Source organism: Callospermophilus lateralis, chromosome 6 (genome assembly GCF_048772815.1).
Source record: "Callospermophilus lateralis isolate mCalLat2 chromosome 6, mCalLat2.hap1, whole genome shotgun sequence".
NCBI lineage: Eukaryota > Metazoa > Chordata > Mammalia > Rodentia > Sciuridae > Callospermophilus > Callospermophilus lateralis.
The window spans coordinates 115,062,398-115,080,583 of NC_135310.1; the positions used below are offsets into that span (position 1 = coordinate 115,062,398).

Here is an 18,186-nt window from a genome sequence, read left to right on the forward strand (position 1 = left end):
ATGGATAGCTTAGAGACAGACTCATATGGGAAAACTTACTTTGTGATTTAGGTGGCATTGTAAATGAATTGGAGAAAGATGGATCATTTAACAAATGGTACTCAGGAAACTATCAACTGAGCAAAAACAAAGTTAGATTCTAACTCATGTAATTAACAAAGCATAAACATCAAAGGAATTAAATAACTAATTGTAAAAAAAAAAGCAAATAGATATAATGGAGGAAATCGTAACATTTATAATGTTGAAGAATAAAAAGCAGGACTGTGGCTTTGGCTGGGGCTCAGAGGTAGTGCACATGCCTGGCCAGTGTAGGCACTGGGTTCATTTCTCAGCATCGCATATAAATAAATAAAATAAAGGTTTATCAGCAACTAAAAAAGAAAAAAAAAGAATAAAAGCCCTCCTAAATAGAATATAAAATGTAAAAAACACAAAAGAAAAAAAACAAATTCAACCTCATCAAAGTTTTAGACAGCAAAAGCCAACATAAACAATATTGAAAGGTAATAAGCTACTGGGAGAACACATGAAACATTTTAATATTCATAACATATATATAACCTCACAAAAATGAATAAGACAAAAGCAAATAATCCATTAAGAATTTAGTCAAAGAACATGGGCAGACATCTAGTTCCTTGGAGAAAAAAAATACAATTGGTCCATAAACATTTGAAAGTATACATTATGTGAATATAAAATCTGAATATGGAAATATGCTTAAACATATTACAATCAGATAAGTGAAAATTCAAAATGAGAAACCTCTTTCTCCCCCACTAGAATCAAAAAACAAACATTTGATAATACCAAGAGTAAGTAAGGACATAGGAAGCCAGAAGCTCTCTGTTACACATTGGTAGAACCATGTTAGAGGACATCATGGTCAGTGTCTTTCAAAATGATGAGCATGTCTGCTGCATGATCCAGACACCCCCCGGGAAGCCTCTCTATAGAGAAATGGTAAAGGCTGTTGTCCTTCCCAGCAGTGGCAAGAAATCAGAAAGAAGCCAGTGGTTCACCATAGAGGACTAGCTAACAAACCGGACATTTATACTGTGAAATACAGAACAAGGAAGATCTCCTGATGTGTGAAGACATATTGTTGCCTAAACAAATCACCTAATAGTATAGAGAGTGTTAAACCAATTATTTAAAAGGGAAAAAAACAAAATACTGCTATGTGTAAAAAAAAAAAAATTGGAAGGGATAACAATGTTTTACTAAGCAGAAAGGTTTGAGAATAGGGAGGGGAGTTACATTGAAGGGGACTTGACTCTACAGATAATTTGAAAATTTTACAAGCATGTGTGCATGCCTTTATGAATCACTTATATAATCAAGAAAAAATAAAAATATTTTCAACAGTATAAAAACTTTAGCCTGCTTGGTTTTGAAGAAGAAAGCAATAATTGAAATGAAGTAGAAATATAGAAGTGGAGTTAATTGATGCAGAAAGGTCCCTGGGAGGTAGTAGAGAATATGGTCTAGAACTCAGTTGGAAGAAATTTGCTTTGGCTAGGAGGAGGGTCAGTCTGTGGGTCAGAGGGTAGGAGGAAAGGATGACACTAGTGGAGATAAATTTTTTGTGTGGGGGTGGAGGTTGGGAGTGGAGAGAGAAGCTGAGGAATTTGCCATATGGTGGCTTCTATTTTCTCTTTGTCCCCTACCACCCTCATGTCCTGTTCTCCTTCCTGTAGATATCAGTAAATATGACTGTCTGCCTTCTCCACCTGTTCAAGCACACTGAATGTTATTAACGTCTTATTACTCATGGGCTCTTTGGTCTTGTTGTCTGTGAAGAATAGTTTCTTACTGACATTATGTAAGCTCCCACGTGTCCTGCAAAGGTACCCAGAAAACAAGGTCATAATAATGGGCCATAACAGTGAGTCAGTTCCTACTGTTTAAAAGGACCTGCAGGACTGATTCAAATGGTTGACTTTAGTTCTGGTATGTCCCATCTTGTTCTCAAGAGTTTCCCATGCATTCAGAGGACTGCCTTCCCAGCTTTCTGCCTAGAGAAGTCTATGAAACCACCCCCCACTGGCATTCTATGGAATTTCTTTCTTTCTTTCTTTCTTTCTTTTTTTTTTTTTTTTTTTTTTTTTTTTTTTTTTTTTTTTTGCAACTGCACAAAGCCCTCTGTTGTTCCTCTTTAACAGTCAGCTAACTGTGAAGTTAGGGAGAAGTAGTGGGGAGCAGCTCTTCCCCTTCTCGTTCCTTGGACGCTGAGAGCCTTCCAGCAGCCAATCTTACCTTTTATGTAAAATATGTTCAGCCACTCATTACAAATTGCAATCCCTTTGTGGTCCTTGGGTCCAGACAGGGAACTGAAAGGAGTTTTAAATGTCAGGCATCAAAGGAAATGGAGGAAAATATCTTCATTCTTTTGTCTTCTGCTCTAAATCTTCTGACTTTCTTAGAGACTGACCTCTAAATCCCTAGTACTCTCTCTCTTTGACATCTGCCTTTAGGAAGAAAACCCTGAAAAGATTAGTCATTCTTTTCTGATTTCTGTTCTCTTCATCCTTTTAATAACATGTTAGTGATGAACACACATCCTTTGCTTCTCTCTGAATGGATGTTACAGATTTTTTGTTGTGGTTGAAGTTTTTTTGTCCTACTTTTAACCATCCTAGTTAGTGGTGTTTTAAAAGAGCACTTTGCAAAATTTTATTATGTAATTAATATAATATTATATAGTCAATCAGATAGTCTAAATGAAAGTATGTAGATCTGTACTATAATCATATGTGTAAGATGCCCACTGCAATCTGTGTCAGCAACAAAGATTTTAAGAACAAATGAAAAGTATCAGAATGTGCAACTTAATGATATGTAACTTAATCTATTATATTGATGTCAATTTATTTATTCTGATTAGTCCTCCCGTTTAAAAAACAATGAAGCCAATAAACTTAATCTATTGAGATTTTTATGGTATTGTTTATGGACATCTGAGGAGAGCAACTTCGACACAACTACTTAACTGGATATGATTCTAAGGAACACATTTGATCATTAGGTTTACAAACAAGGATGCTAGAATTGTTTCATAACTTAATTAGGTAGTGAAAAGAATATTATATTTGGAGTAAGACAGACTTTGATTTGAATCTTATCACTTAGATTAAGAGCATAGCCTTGATATAGTTAACTTCTCTGAGGCTAAGCTTTGAAAATGCTGTAGGAAAAGTTAGATGTATATTCTTGATTAACTACTTTTTAAGACTAAAGGCTTTGTTTTTGTTTTGATTTTTGAGACCATCTTGTTAATAGTGCTGGTAAGATGATATTTCACTTCTATTCAATATAAACTAGTAGTAGGCTATGTCTCTCACAGATGTCTCCCTATTCTCTCAACATCTCATCTGACAGTGTGCTCCTGGAAGTCCCCTCATGTGATGACTGGCCTCCTCACCTTTCCTCCTGTGCCCCTACTGTGACCTGCATAAACCCACCAGTGGTTCTCCATGGGCTGCGGGATGAGCTGGGCTTTGCTCCACCCAGCAGTCAGCTGAAGAATGGTCCAATACATTCTGCCTTCTGTTCTGCTGCTTTTCCCTCATTCCCTCATGAGTGATCCCAATCAGGTCCCATCTTTCTGCTTCAGACTCTTGCCTCCTAAATCTCATTAGATCATTCTGTATCCATGATAACTAAAGCCACAATGACGAGAGATGGACAGCTTCATAAGATGCATTTTTATTTACTTTCCTATTCCAAAGGACATATCTCCTCCTGGATTATTATCCATTAAAATCAAAGTGTGTGAATTTTTTCAATCATGTGTACAATGTCTTTGATTTCACACAAAATTGTAATCAATTTTAAAAGTTCTGATTTAGCAAATAATCTTGAGACTGGAAGTATAGAGAAAAGGGCTTATAACCCCAATATAAATTAGAGCTCCATGTGGTCCAGTCTGTGTAGAGTGTTACATTTGAAAATACACAAAGGTCAGATTGTAGCCCATCTTTCAAGAATTTGCAAGGGAGAGAGGAGTACGTTTTTAATATGCTGTGAACCCCTTAACTATCCACTCTTCACTGCTGCAGCTCTCGGGACCCTCCACACCAATGGCAATTATTTGCCTTTCTCCCCTGTCATCCTAAAGCTCTCCATCTCCCACTCTCCTTTCTCTCTCTGAAGTCTGCAGATAATTTCCTCCTATGCTGTCCCTTTTACTTCTATGCCTGTCGTCCCCACTGCTTGGCCTGGCTTCCTGGATTTCTGTTCTGCCTACTCAGATAGCTGGACCCACCCTTGCAAGGAAAAGGAAGGAGTCCCCAAGAAAAAATGCAATTTTCTCGCTTGGCCTTTCTCATGGGAACTCAGAGGACTTTCTATAAATTCTGTTTCTCCAGATATATTTATAAATAAGCCATTTGGGTTTTATTGTTATAGATTAAAGTGTAAATTAGAAAATTATACACATGTTATTTATGTACATGTTCATTTATTTAAAGGTCCTTATCTGAATAATTATTTTGTTTGATCTTTTTTTTTTTTTTAAGAGAGAGAGGGAGAGGGAGGGAGGGAGGGAGAGAGAGAGAGAGAGAGAGAGAGAGAGAGAGAGAGAATTTTTTTTTAATATTTATTTTTTAGTTATCGGCGGACACAACATCTTTGTTTTGTATGTGGTGCTGAGGATCGAACCCGGGCCGCACGCATGCCAGTCGAGCGTGCTACCGCTTGAGCCACATCCCCAGCCCCTATTTTGTTTGATCTTACATTTCAAGTTTCTTGAGAATATGCTTTTCCCCCTGTAAATTCACATTGCACACAGTATTAGGTTTCTCATGATATAATGGATGTTTCAGAAATATGGTTGATCAATTTACCAATAGGGAACTCAGCTCTGCAGTTTTATGAAAGAGTATTTTCTATTTTCTTTGAATCCCTACAAAAGAACACAAAGTAACTAAGTCAGATTTTATACAAGATTCTACTGACATAAATATCTATAGACAACGGATTTTCCCACATTACTGTATAAAACTTTGTTGTTTCATTCTGGTTGTTTCCTTAGATGGTCATCTGAAAATGATTATGTGTTTAATGAATCTAAGTGTTTATTCTCAAGAGTCACAGAAAAAAAATATCTATCAGAAATGCTGCAGTAAATGCATTTCTCATAATGTAAATAAGATAAAAATGTAGCCTTCACTTTTTAGTACTCTGTGCTGAACTTCAAACTGAAACATATTTCAGAACTGGATCATGTTCAGAAAGGGTCATATTCTTCTATTGAAGTTTTGTGAATTTCTGTTATGTTTCCAGATTTAAGCTGCTTATTATTAATACTAAAACAAAATGGTTCTTCAGGAACTTGGGAAATAAACAGCCTCATTTAGAGAGCACTTTGGCCTGGATATGGTCCATGAACTTATGGCTGTGAAGCCTTTTCTTGTGCTTGAGATCTTGAAGATTCTTTCAAGAGAGGCTGTTTGGATTGTACATCCTATGATGTGTTTGCCTCTTGCAAAGTTCGATTTGAAGTAGCAGGGACAAGACTGTGAACAAAGCCCCAGGAATCAGAACTGGGAAGAATCTCCACGGGTCCCCTTTCTTAGCCACTGCATCCAAGGAGGAGAATCTGCCACTCTTTTGAGGCAGGCGGCCGATGATCCTATTTTTGTGAGACATCCAAGAGCGGAAGTCCTGATTGTGCCAAAGTGACTGTTGTAGAAGAAAGAGTCCAACATTCTTGTTTGCCTGTGATGTTTTAAAGCTTATGAGATGTGAGCAGTGATGAGAGAGAGATCCATTCTCTTTTTTGGGCACTTACTAGTGTGTGGGAATTGCTAATGACATTTAAATACCTAGAAGATGCTTATCTTTAGCTTGGTTTTTGTTGATTTAAAAAATAAAATCTTGAGTTTTGCTCTTTTAAGACTTATCTGAGTTACTCTTTACCAGGTGTTGCAAAACTCAACATTCCATTGGAGGGCAGGCAAATAATCTGAAACAAACTGATGAGGGACCAAGTGGTGATATTCTGTGCTTAATTAAGAGCACAAGTCTGGGGACTAAAAATATCCAGACTGAATTAAAAAAAAAAAAAAAAAAAAGTACAGTCCAGAGTAAATTCTCTTCTGGTTGTATTTGGCTTGTGGGCCTCTTGTATGTGATCCTAGTTCAACAATCAGACTACACACAAGTGCTTACAAAAGGTGCATAAATTAGTACTTAATTCACATTTTCAATTTTATTTTTGTCACAAAAACATATTTTTGGATATATACATTAATTGTTTCTCATCTGGATACTCTTGCTTGGATGGTCCTTTCCAAATACTTTGATTTAGATTGACCTAGGTTAGCCATGTAACTCTATTTCTTTATTTTTTTAAAATATTTTGTTTTAGTTGTAGTTGGACACAATACTTTCATTTCGTTTTTATGTGGTGCTGAGGATCAATTCCAGCGCCCCGTACATGCTAGACAAGTGCTCTACTGCTGAGCCCCAGCCCCCATGTAACTCAATTTCTCTATCAGGATTTACAGTTACATCAATATGTGAAAAAGTGAAACCACAAATGATCTAAAAAAGATCTTTTCAGAGCATGGTTTTAGAGAAGACCATGTCTTAACCAGGGGAACTAACACATGTGCCTTTAAACTGGCCCTCCATGTTTGCCCTCTTCAGGGGACACAGTTCACAGTAGTCCATATGAATGGCTTCACTCTGGAGGAGTATTGGCATGCACAAGGACTACACTGTGACCGGCACTCTGTTGTTGTTCATAGATGCAGCCCTGCCTTCAAGTCTGGGCAGGTGTTATGGTCTAGACATGAGGTGTCCCCCCAAAGATCATGTGTGAGACAATGTGAGAAAGTTAGAGAGCCTTAACCTAATCAGTGCTGATAGAGATTAACTGGGCAATAACTGTAGGCTTGGAGGGTGTGGCTGGAAGAAGTGGGTCACTGGGGGTGTGCCTGTGGGGTTTACATCTTATTCCTGGTGAACAGAGCTAGCTCCCCCACTCTCCTGTTTGCCTTCTTCCACCATGATGATCTGCTTCACGTTGGGGCCAGAGCTATGGGATTGGCTGTCTATGGCATGAGACCTCTGAAACTGTGAGCCAAAGAAACTTTTCCTATTCCACTTGTTCTCATTGGATCTTTTTGTCACAATGAAAAAAACTGACTAAAACAGCAGGTAACATACATTTGGGAAGTGGCCAAGTCCAAGATGTTAGGGAATGTAGGGGATCATGGCAAATGGGAGGACTCATGTCCCATATAAAGGCATTTTAACTTAAGTTTAGATATTCCTGTAGACAGATGCATTGCCAGTTTGAAACCCATGGTCTAAATCAAGGGACAGAAATATCTTTCAGGTCACTCTGGGAACTTTGTATTAGTTGTGAGTCTTTTGGTTGCATATGACAGAATCCCAATTCAAAGAAAAGAAGATTTCTTGGCTTACATAACTAGGTTAGCTCCAAGAATTGAAAGGAGTGCTATAAAAATTAGGGCCTTTGCTACTTCAACTGGATATGTGACAGCCAATATTCCTTCTCCACCCATCTGACCTTGTACAGAAGCTTGGCCCTGCTTCCTTGGGTAGAAGGACAGAACATATGGTATCTGGCAGTTATGGTTCAGGAAGCCCAGCGTTTTTCCTTCTCAGAATCCGTCTTGCAGAGACTCTTCTTGGCCCTGCTTGAGGCATGCTGTCCACGTCTTTGAACCATGGCTGCTAAAGATGGGCAGGGCTGGAGGGACTGTGAGGAAATGAAGAAGTAGGATTGATCAGGCCTGAGTCATGTGCTCCACACACCTTCTCCCTGAGTTCATAGAAGAATGGAGGCTATTTCCAGAAGAAGATGGGATTTAAAAAGCTTGTGGGACAGAAAATAGACCTCTCAAAGTTTCTTGCTGTCTTAGATTCTCCAGAAGGGTAGGCCTTTCCACTTCTTGTCTTCTCGCTTCTCCTTAACATCCCAGGAAACATCCCAGGCTTACTGGAAATTATATAAATTACATGGTCATTCAGCTGAATTAATGGGAGAATTATTTTTGTGTATGACAAAATTGAGTTGTCTTGTATTAACCACAGGTTGCTATTGTTTTTAATTCTAATGCCTCTTAAGACTTTGGGTTGCTGAATTTATGCTCTTAAAGATGTTGTGAAGGTGAACCCCTTGAGTCACTTACCATATTTCTCTATAAAAGACAACAGGCTACACCAAATTGCTGCCTTGGGCTGCTTACAAAGGACTGTGGGACTTTATTTTAGGAAGAGGGCTACAGTGCACAGAAATGAACTGTTGTGAGAATTTTAAAATAAGTTCCAGCTACTCTGACTCTTGGAACTGTGAAAAGTGAGTAGGGACAAGGGGTTATAATGTATTTAAAATAGAGATTTAATTTTCATTCTGTTTCACATTAGCCTTGTTGACTTTACACAAAGAATTTTCCTGAATTAAACATAAATGTAGCATAATCTGTTAGCTTAAAAAATTCTGTCCGTAGTACTAATTGTTTGGTTTGTGTTTTCTGAGTGAACTAATTTGTTTTATTTCTATAAAGAACTTATGAAAATATAAACATGTATTTTCCTTTGATTCTTAATTTTCTAAGGCTAAGCTTTTAGACTAAACTATTAAACTAAGACTAATCTTTTTAAGATACCAACTCACCTGACTCTCTCACCTCAAAAATTAAATCAGTCCCACCTCATTCTCTGATTTCAACCTTATCCTGAATTAAGCAGCTGTTGAAGCATGGTTTGTGTAACTATTTTTCAGAACTAGCTTAGAGGGGATTCTTTTCTTGGAAGAAAAATAGTAAAAAGGCCTCTAATGACACCAATTACTAAAGCCATGGTCTTATTTGTTTCTTACTTTTCTAACTATGCTCTCTTTTCAAATTTGTGGAACTAGAATTATTTTTTTGGCTTATTTTACTAAATTAACATTACATTAATAATTTTTGTTGTTATTTTGTCTTAGACATTGTATAAGGAGGTGCTTAAAATCTTTTCATTTGGGTTAAACAAAATGAAGTCTCACTTTATGCAGATACTTCTAGGCAATCTTTTACTTGGAATCTAGTTAAGCAAATAAAGAGTAATAAAAATGAAAAGCTAAAGTTAAAAATGATTTGTATTTTCTCTAGCATGAAAATGTGATACGTATGGAGTAATACTTTAGTTTATAATCTCCTAGAGGGGAGAAGATTTATTTTTGTTTTATTCATGCAAATATTAAAAGATAAGGACTGACAGAATAGCTTTATAATTTAAACTCCTAGGGAAAACGCATTTTGCTTAAGGAAGGATAGGATTTATACAATGGAAATTTCATCTGATCATCAAATTCTGTGTTTATCAATGGTTGATTTGTTTACATATCAAGACTATCTCTAGCTGAGATGGATTAAGCAGTAACCTGCATTGTTGAATTTAGGATATTTAGAAATGTTTTTTTCACCAAAAGTGACCAAACCATTGTTCATTGCTGAAATTGGTCATTTGCTAGCTTATTTGTTTATTTATTTATTGGTGCCAGGGATTGAACTCAGGGGCACTTGACCACTGAGCAACATCCCCATCCCTATTTTGTATTTTATTTAGAAACAGGCTGTCACTGAATTGCTTAGTGCCTTGCTTTTGCTGAAGCTAGCTTTGAACTTGCAATCCTCCTGCCTCAGCCTCCCAAACAGCTAGGATTACAGACAAACAACGCTATGCCTGGCTTGCTTTCATTTATTTTATTAATTACTATTCCCTCTTTCTTTTAAAAATATTACAGAAAAGGTGGCAAGTGGATCTAGTTACTAGCACTCTAAGTTCTACTTTACCATTTTATTGTTACAGCAACTTTGTTAAGGTATAATTTACATACCAAAACGATTTAGGAGGTTTTAGTACAGATCATTATTTAATTTTAGGACATGAACATTACCCCCAAAAGAAGCCCTGGATCATACCCATTAGCAGTTGCTCCCCTCTTCCCCTCCCTCCCTGTGGAAAACCACTAATCTATTAATGGCATTTGCCTATTCTAGATAATTCTTATAAGTGAAATTGGACAATATATTGCCCATGTGACTAATTTCTTTCACTTAACATAATGTGTTTACATTTTGTACACACTGTTGTATGTATCAGTTCTTTTTTCCTTTATATTGCCAAATAATATTACATGGAATGAATATGACACATTTTGCTTGTCCCTTGTCAGAATTAGAAATATACATATCTATTTAGATTCCATGTCTACTTTTAAATTTTGATTTGCATGATTGAATTTTAAGATTTCTTCGTATGTTATGAATTATAGAAATGATGTCAAGTTCTTTGATGTATAGATGATTTGCTAATATTTTGACCCATTCTGTGGATTGTCATTTCATTATCTTGATTGTGTCATCTGAAACACAAAGTTTTGAAATTTTGATTAGGTTCAGTTTATTTTTTTTTCCTCAGCTATTTGTTGGTTTTGATGTCACAATTTAGAAACCATTATCTAATCCAACATCTTGAAGATTTATCCCTGTTTTCTTCTGAGACATTTTAGCTTTAACTTTTACATTAGGTCTTTGATTCATTTTGAGTTAATTTTTGTACATGGTAAGAGATAGGGGTCCAGTTTCATTCTTTTTCATGTGAATTCTTTTGCAGTTTTTCAAGCTTTTGTTGTTGCTGTTGTTGTTGTTAAAAAGACTACTCTTTCTTCTATGGTCTTAGCATGCTTCTTAAAAATAAACTGATTATAAATGTAAGGGTCTATTTCTGGATTTTCTGTTTTATTCCACTGATCCTGTATGTCTACTCTTATGCCAGTACTATCTCAATTACTCTTGCTTTGTGGTACGTTATGAAATTGGGAAATGTGAATCTTCCACCTTTGTTCTTTCCATGTTTTTTCCTGCTGTTTTGTATCCCCTGCTTTCCCATATAAATTTTAGGAGAATTATGCCAATTTCCTCAAAGAAACCAGCCTGAAGTTTGATAGAGATTGTACAAATGTAGATGAATTTGGGGGTATTACCATCTATTTTTTTTCCTTATGCTGAGAGTTGAACTCAAGCACCTTCGTTCTATACTCAACTACACCCCCACCCCCAGCCTCAAGGATTACATCTTTTGATGTTGTCTTATACCTTGCAACATTTGTACTTGTAATAGTTTCATAGGAGTTCTTAGGATTTTCTATATAGAAAATTATTTCATATGCAAATAGAAAATTCTATGGCTGGTAGAATTACTATTCAATAATGAATGAAGAACAAAAACTGGGAGAATTTGTTGCTAGCAAACTAACCAGTGAACTGAGGCAATAAAAGGAAATTAAAAATGTGCAGATTGAAAAGGAAAGCTCTAAATTATCTCTATTTGCACAAGACATGATCACATTATATAAAAAGTCTGGGAACCTCTGTTGGTTAGAGGGAAACCCAACTCCTATTCAGTCCCATTCAGTTGGCCAGTATCTACTGGAGGGATCTCCATAAGAGGGTCCTATCATCTACTATCAGATAAGGTAGGTCAGAGAATTTCTTTGTGGCAGACTCCAAGGTAAAGACAGATTAGAGCTCCCTTTCTAGTTTTTAAGGACTATCAGGAAAAGAGACATGAGACAGGAACTGTTAATGAAAACCCATAATAGATGTAGATACAACATTACAGAATTCTACAATGCTATTAAAAGGAATAAACAAGTTTAATAAAGTTGCAAGATATAAGATCAATTTACCAAAGTCAAGTGTATTTCTACACAAAAGCAATGACCAATCTGAAAATAAAATTCAAATATAAATTTTAGGAGAAGCTCATCAATTTCTGAAAAGAAATTCAGACCAATCTTTCACTTTCAGCATTTTTAATATGTTACCCCATCACCTCTGGCCTGCATGGATCCTAATGAGAAATCCACTGTTCATCTTACCGAGAACCTTGTATTTGATCAGTCACTCTCTCTTGCTCCCATCAAGATTCTCTTTGTTTATGGACAAAAGGATCACGATGTGTCTAGGTTTGGATATTTTGTGTTTGTTCTTCTTGGAGTTTATCAAGCTTCTTGGATATATAGATTGATGATTTTCATTAAAATTTGTAAGTTTTTGGTCATAACTTCTTTCAATATTCTCTCCTCTATTCTTTTAGGACTCCTATTATGGATATGTTGGTCTCTGAATCCTCTGTTCCATTTTTCTTCATTTTTTTTTGTCCTTTCTGTTCCTGAGATTGGAAAATCTCAATTGACCAATCTTCAGACTCACTTATTCTTTCTTATACCAAGTCAAATTTGCTGTTAATTTTGGTTACTTTACTTTTCAATCCCATAATTTCTGTTTGGTTCTTTTAAAATAAGTTACTTTTTCATTTATCAATTTAATGAGACATAATTTTCTTTTATTCCTTTAATTCCTTAAACATATTTTACTATTATTCTTTAAATATATTTAAAGTAGCTAATTTAATTTTTACCTGCTAAAATAACATTTGGGCTTTCTCAAGGACTATTTCCATTTTATTTCCTATATATGGGCAATAGTTTCTTATTCCTTTTTGTGTCTTGTAATTTTTTGTTGTTGTTGAAAACTGAGCATTTGTTATATATAACAGTATATATATAGTCTATAGTATACATATATAGTACTATAGCAGTACAATATTATGACAGCCTTAGAAATCAGATTCCTATTCTCCTCAGGGTTTATTGTTGTTGTTAGGTGTTATTGTTGTTCTTCTGCCTGTTTATTTAGTGACTGTTCTGGTTTAATTTTGTAAAGTCTATATCTGAATATGTCAGTGATTTTCAAAGCCCCTCATAGCCATCTTATTCCATGGATTTTTTTCTTTTAAGTTTTTGATCACCTTATTTACCTCTATGTTTGCCATGTGCAGCTTCTGAAATCTATGTGCAATTACTTTAGTGGTGAGTTAATGATTGGACAGAGATTTCTTTAAATGCCTTGAGCCATCAGTCTGTATCTCTGCCTTACCCCTTACTTCCAGCATGTGCAGAGTCTCAGGGACTTTCTCAAGTATGGCCTGGGCATGCCCATAGTCCTGAATGTGTGTGTGTGTGTGTGTGTGTGTGTGTGTGTGTCCTCTAAAGTCCCAAGCAACATGTCAGAGCTTTTCAAAGCACCTTACAGACGTCTTATTTCACAGATTTTTCTTTTAAATGTTTGATCACCTTCTTGTTGACCTTGCTGGTATTGTAGCCTTAGGCAGCTTCGATGTTAGATATTTTCCATGGATTGTTCTCAACAAATACCCTGGCAATAGAGTTGCTCATCCTGAGTAGCTCTGAGTCAGATCACAGACAAGTTTTATACTGTAAATGAAGCTTTTTCATGGAGCTGAGAGAAAGGTCAGAGATGAGCTTCTCCTAAAATTTATATTTGAATTTTATTTTCAGATTGGTCATTGCTGTTGTGTAGAAATACACTTGACTTTTGTAAATTGATCTTGTATCTTGCAACTTTATTAAACTTGTTTATTCCTTTGAATAGCATTATAGAATTCTGTAATGTTGTATCTACACCTATTATGGGTTTTCATCAACAGTTCCTGTCTCATGCCTCTTTTCCTGCTACAGTCACAGAGCTTAAAAGAGTTCTTTGGGGATAGGGTTTTGAGGAGTTCCAAACCTGTCCTGCTCCCTGAAGTGATAATTAGGCTGCTGGTTTTCACAGCCCCTGTGGCTTTGAGGCTGTAGTTTTTCAAGGCTACCATGGAGCTGCGGAAAGAGGGCTGAGGATTTTCAAGCTAAAACTGTGGAGCCTGCTGTTCTACTGAGTTTCAGCTGTTTTTCTTAAATAAACATTCCTTGGATTATTGTGTACCTTTGGATAATTTCCAGGGTTCTGTTCTGAGAAAGTCAATTTTGACCATTTTTTCCACTGCTATCATTATTCTTGTGAAGGAACAGATTGTCAAAGGTTCTTACACCACCATTTCTATTTCTTTATTTTTTTCTCTAAGACGGATGAGACTAGAAGAAGATATAAACACCTGGGGCCCAATAAAGAATGGACATTCAATCCAAAGATTGAGTTGGGATGCAGGGCCTCTAGATAAAGGAACTAGAAATAAACTTTGCCTGTTGTCATTTCTTTATTTTATTTCATATTGTAGCAATGTAATAAATGCGCATGGAAGTATCTAAAGGTAGAACCTACATCCTTTTAATTTCATACAGAGTCCTGTGAAACTGTGACGTGTAATTTTCCATCCCACAGCAGATGAGGTTAGGGAGAGCACATATTAGAGGCAGGTAGGCAGGAACAGTGGATGGTGAGAAAGAAGATGTAAGTATAAAAAAAGTAGACATAACAATCAGCAAGTACCAGTGGAGCATGCTGTAGTACTCACTTTCCAAAGGCTATATCTGTGTCAGAATGAAAGTGTTAATTTTTACTCAGTATTCATTACTTTTCAAGATAGATAATGCCTAATATATTTTAGAAATTTTTAGATCCAAAATCAATAAATCATTTTAGGTCTGATACTAAAAGTTATAGACTTCATTTACACAGAGCATTTATGGCCAAGAAATACCATATATCCAAATGAGATTTGATAATGGGACATTTCTGTTTCGTTGGTGATAGATTCTGTTGAAGAGAAAGATTCTATAATCATCCACCTAAATGCATTACGGTAATTCCAACACCTTACCAGCTTAGAATTTCAACAGTCTACTGTCTTCCTGTGAAGACACATGAAAAAAAAATGATTAAGTTTCTCAAAAGTAGAAAGGTGAACCACATAATAGTAATATCTCTTTTCTCCCTCCCTGTACTGAGTCCTTTCAATTTGTAAGCATCAATATCACCTGCTTACAGAACAAAAGATGTATTGATTTGTTAACCATATTGTTAGGTGGTTAGTTGCATAAGATGCTATGAACCTATCTAACCACTTCATAAAAAGTTTTAGGCAACACCTGTGTGTTTTGAAGGGGAATTGTGATGACTGGTCGCTCGGCATGCAGCCGAGGTATAAAGAGGCCTAGAAAGAACTGTGAACAGGATCTCAGCAGCAGAGCAGGAATCCCAACGTGAACTATGAGGAGTGATCGCAGAGGAGTCATCTATTGAAAACAACCACTCACAATGTGGGTGACATTAGCCGACAGCATCATAGCTAGATTGATGAAAACATCTTGAGATCAAGGAGCCACATGTAACAAAAAATAAATAAATAAAAGGGAGTAAAGCTGCAAGAGTTTACTGTTCCATGTAGCCTAGAAAAAGACCCACTTTTGAAAGCCTGAAGCATGTCATGCACACTGTTTGCAGTGACTTGTTATAGGTAGTGGTCTGCAGAGGCTGAGATGATCCAGGGCTCTTGAGACCTCATCAGTCAAGGGCTTTTTTGCAGGGCTGAAGAACACACATGGACCAGCCTCTTCTTAAAAAAAAGAGTCATTCCAAGAAAGGAGAGGAGGGACATTCCTAGAGGATTTTCACTTGGTAATGAGAGTTAAGTAGGAAATCACATTATAAGGTACATAGTAGTAACCTGTGTGTATTCTAGTATCCTAGGAAGTGACCAGGTGAGGCAGCAGGCATCAGGTGGACAGTGGGCCAAATTACAGGTGTTATTTCCCCAGGATATTTTTTTCAACATATACTTTGATTCAAGTCTAGCATACTAAAATACAAAGACAATATTTTAAGATAACTGGACTCTATGGGGTCACATGTTCTTTCTTAGAAAAAAGGATCAATGTGCTGATATTGATGGATTAAAATGTAATACATAGTCACATAATTAAATATTTCTGTAGGTATTTCTATAAATAGCTTTTCCATAGAATCTAATAAGGTTGCTATTAGAATTCAAGTCATCTAATACAAATGCAGGTAGTCATTTTGGTATTAAAAGTGTGCGGTTTCTTCATTGCAGTGTGCTGGCAGGTTACAACGGTACCATCTTTGCATATGGACAAACGGGCAGTGGCAAGACATTCACTATCACAGGTGGGGCTGAGCGTTACAGTGACAGAGGCATTATCCCAAGGACGCTGTCATACATTTTTGAGCAGTTACAAAAGGTATAAAACTAAGTTCGTTTTGTATTTGATAGATTCTGCAGAAATTTACTGTGCACAGAAAAATTGTTGTGATATTATATTATATCAAAATGAGAAAATATTTTTGTGTAATAGCTCCAACCTTTACATTTGAAGCAAGGTTAAGATTTTGCTGGATAAGTAGAAATTAAGAATGTCCTTCTCATTAAAGTACTGGCAGCTGAGCAAAGGGAGTTCTTTCTGCTATAGTCACAGAGCTTAAAAGAGCAAATAATACATCTTACCAATTAAAATCTTATATTCCACGTTAAGAAACTGAGGCATAGTGGTGCACGTCTGTAATCCCAGTGCTTGGGAAGCTGAGGCAGGAGGATCACAAGTTCCAAGTCAGCCTCAGCAATTTAGTGAGGCCCCAAGCAAGACTCTGTCTGAAAATAAAATATAAAAAGGACTGGGGATGTGGCTGAAGTGTTTCAGTGCCCCTGGGTTCAATCCCTGGTACCAGAAAAAAAAAAAAATGAAAGAAACTGAGAAATAGTCTTTTAACCAAGCAGACCTTTCTTCTAGCTACTAAAGCACTAAATAGGATAGTATAGTTGTTACTTTTTCCCAGAAAGAAGCCAAAGTAGTATACCAGAGTACAAATTCCATTGCAGTGAACATTATAGTTTTATAAAGAGTGTTCCCTGTCTCCCTCCCTTTCCCCCGCCTCCCTCCCTCCTTCCTTCCTTCTCCAGAGATTGAACTCAGGGGCACTCAACCTCTGAGTCACATTTTATATTTTATTTAGAGACAGGGTCTCACTGAATTCTTAGCTCCTCGCCATTGCTGAAGCTGGCTTTGAACTAGTGATCCTCTTGCCTCAGCTGCCTGAGCCACTGGGATTACAGGTGTGCACCACTGTGCCCAGCATCCCTGTCTTTATTATGTCATTTATTGAGTTCCTCCAAGTGCCTTATACTTTATCATTATTTAATACAACATATAGTACAACTAACAAAGTAAGTATCTTTATCCCCTTTTTATGGGAAAACTGAGCCTCTGTTTAAATATTTTTCTCTGGGTCCACATCTTAGGAAGAGCTGAGCTGGAGCTCATCTCAGGTCTATCTTACCATATTCTGTTCTTTTTGCCACTACATACACTCCTCTGTGGCTCAGACTGGCTTTATTTTATTGGTCATATTTAAGCAAATTCCCTATAATGAGTTATTTAGGTTCTGTGGGTTTAATTTTCTCCACTCTGAAGTAGGGATTGAATTGTACTAGAGAGTCCTCAGCATCCCTTCTAGTTCCCCAGTTCTTTGGTTGTATTAATTCTGTATAGTAAATGTCCTAAGTAGGTCAATGTAACAAGTCACTCCAAAATTTCTCTACTGTATGTTATTTGCATTTTGAATTGCAAAGATGTGAAGAAATTGCTGAGATCTGCATAATTCTAATTGCCAGCCATAAAGTAGCAATTATCCATTAGTTCAGCTCATCTCTTACTAGCTCAAGCATGCCAACTCTGCACGCCAGAAAACGTGGAAGAGAGAGAGTTGAGCATAGCGTGTATGCCGGATTTGAGGTCCTTCTTTTCATTTACTCATTTATTTCTGACATTAACAATTTTGTTTTGTTCCCAGATTTCACAAACTGGGAATGTAGTTTCTAATAGTTTTTGTTGCTGTGGCCTAATCGGGAAGCCTGTTGTCTTGGAAAGATCACTGGTGTTGGAGCAGGCTGGCCTGGTTCTGAGAAAGTGCACTTCTGACAGCTTTTTGTAGCTTAAGGTCCCCATTATATGGAGTGGCTGTGAGGGCTAGACAGATGGTATTTAAGATATTGTCCAGTTCCTAGCACACACTATATGCTCAGTACATGATAATTATTATATATTAGCACAGCCATTAATATTCATGTTAGTGCATGTGGCTGAACGATCCCTGACCAATTTCAGAGAACCCTTTGAAACTCAAAACAAATGAAGCCAATTTCCCTGATTAAATTAAACAGAATAAACAAACCCTCTACTAATGGAAAATATTTTTCATCTTCTTTAAAATTTCATCTTTGGTTACTGAAATACAGTTCTAAAATCTAAATGTCTCCCAAGTACTCAACATCTGTTAGGTTCACTGTTTCAGATCTGTTTGTCATTGGCATGGCTCTAAACCTCATTTTATTCTGAAT

The 18,186-nt window shown here is 36.5% G+C and overlaps 1 protein-coding gene across 1 annotated transcript in view; it reads left to right on the plus strand.

Moving 5' to 3' along the window:
* Positions 1-18,186, plus strand: part of Kif6 (kinesin family member 6) — a 387,415-nt gene that overhangs the window by 69,328 nt on the left and 299,901 nt on the right. The window contains exon 4 of the mRNA XM_077109561.1: positions 15,886-16,033. Coding sequence (XP_076965676.1) covers positions 15,886-16,033 — 148 coding nt within the window. The remainder of the gene's footprint in view (positions 1-15,885; positions 16,034-18,186) is intronic.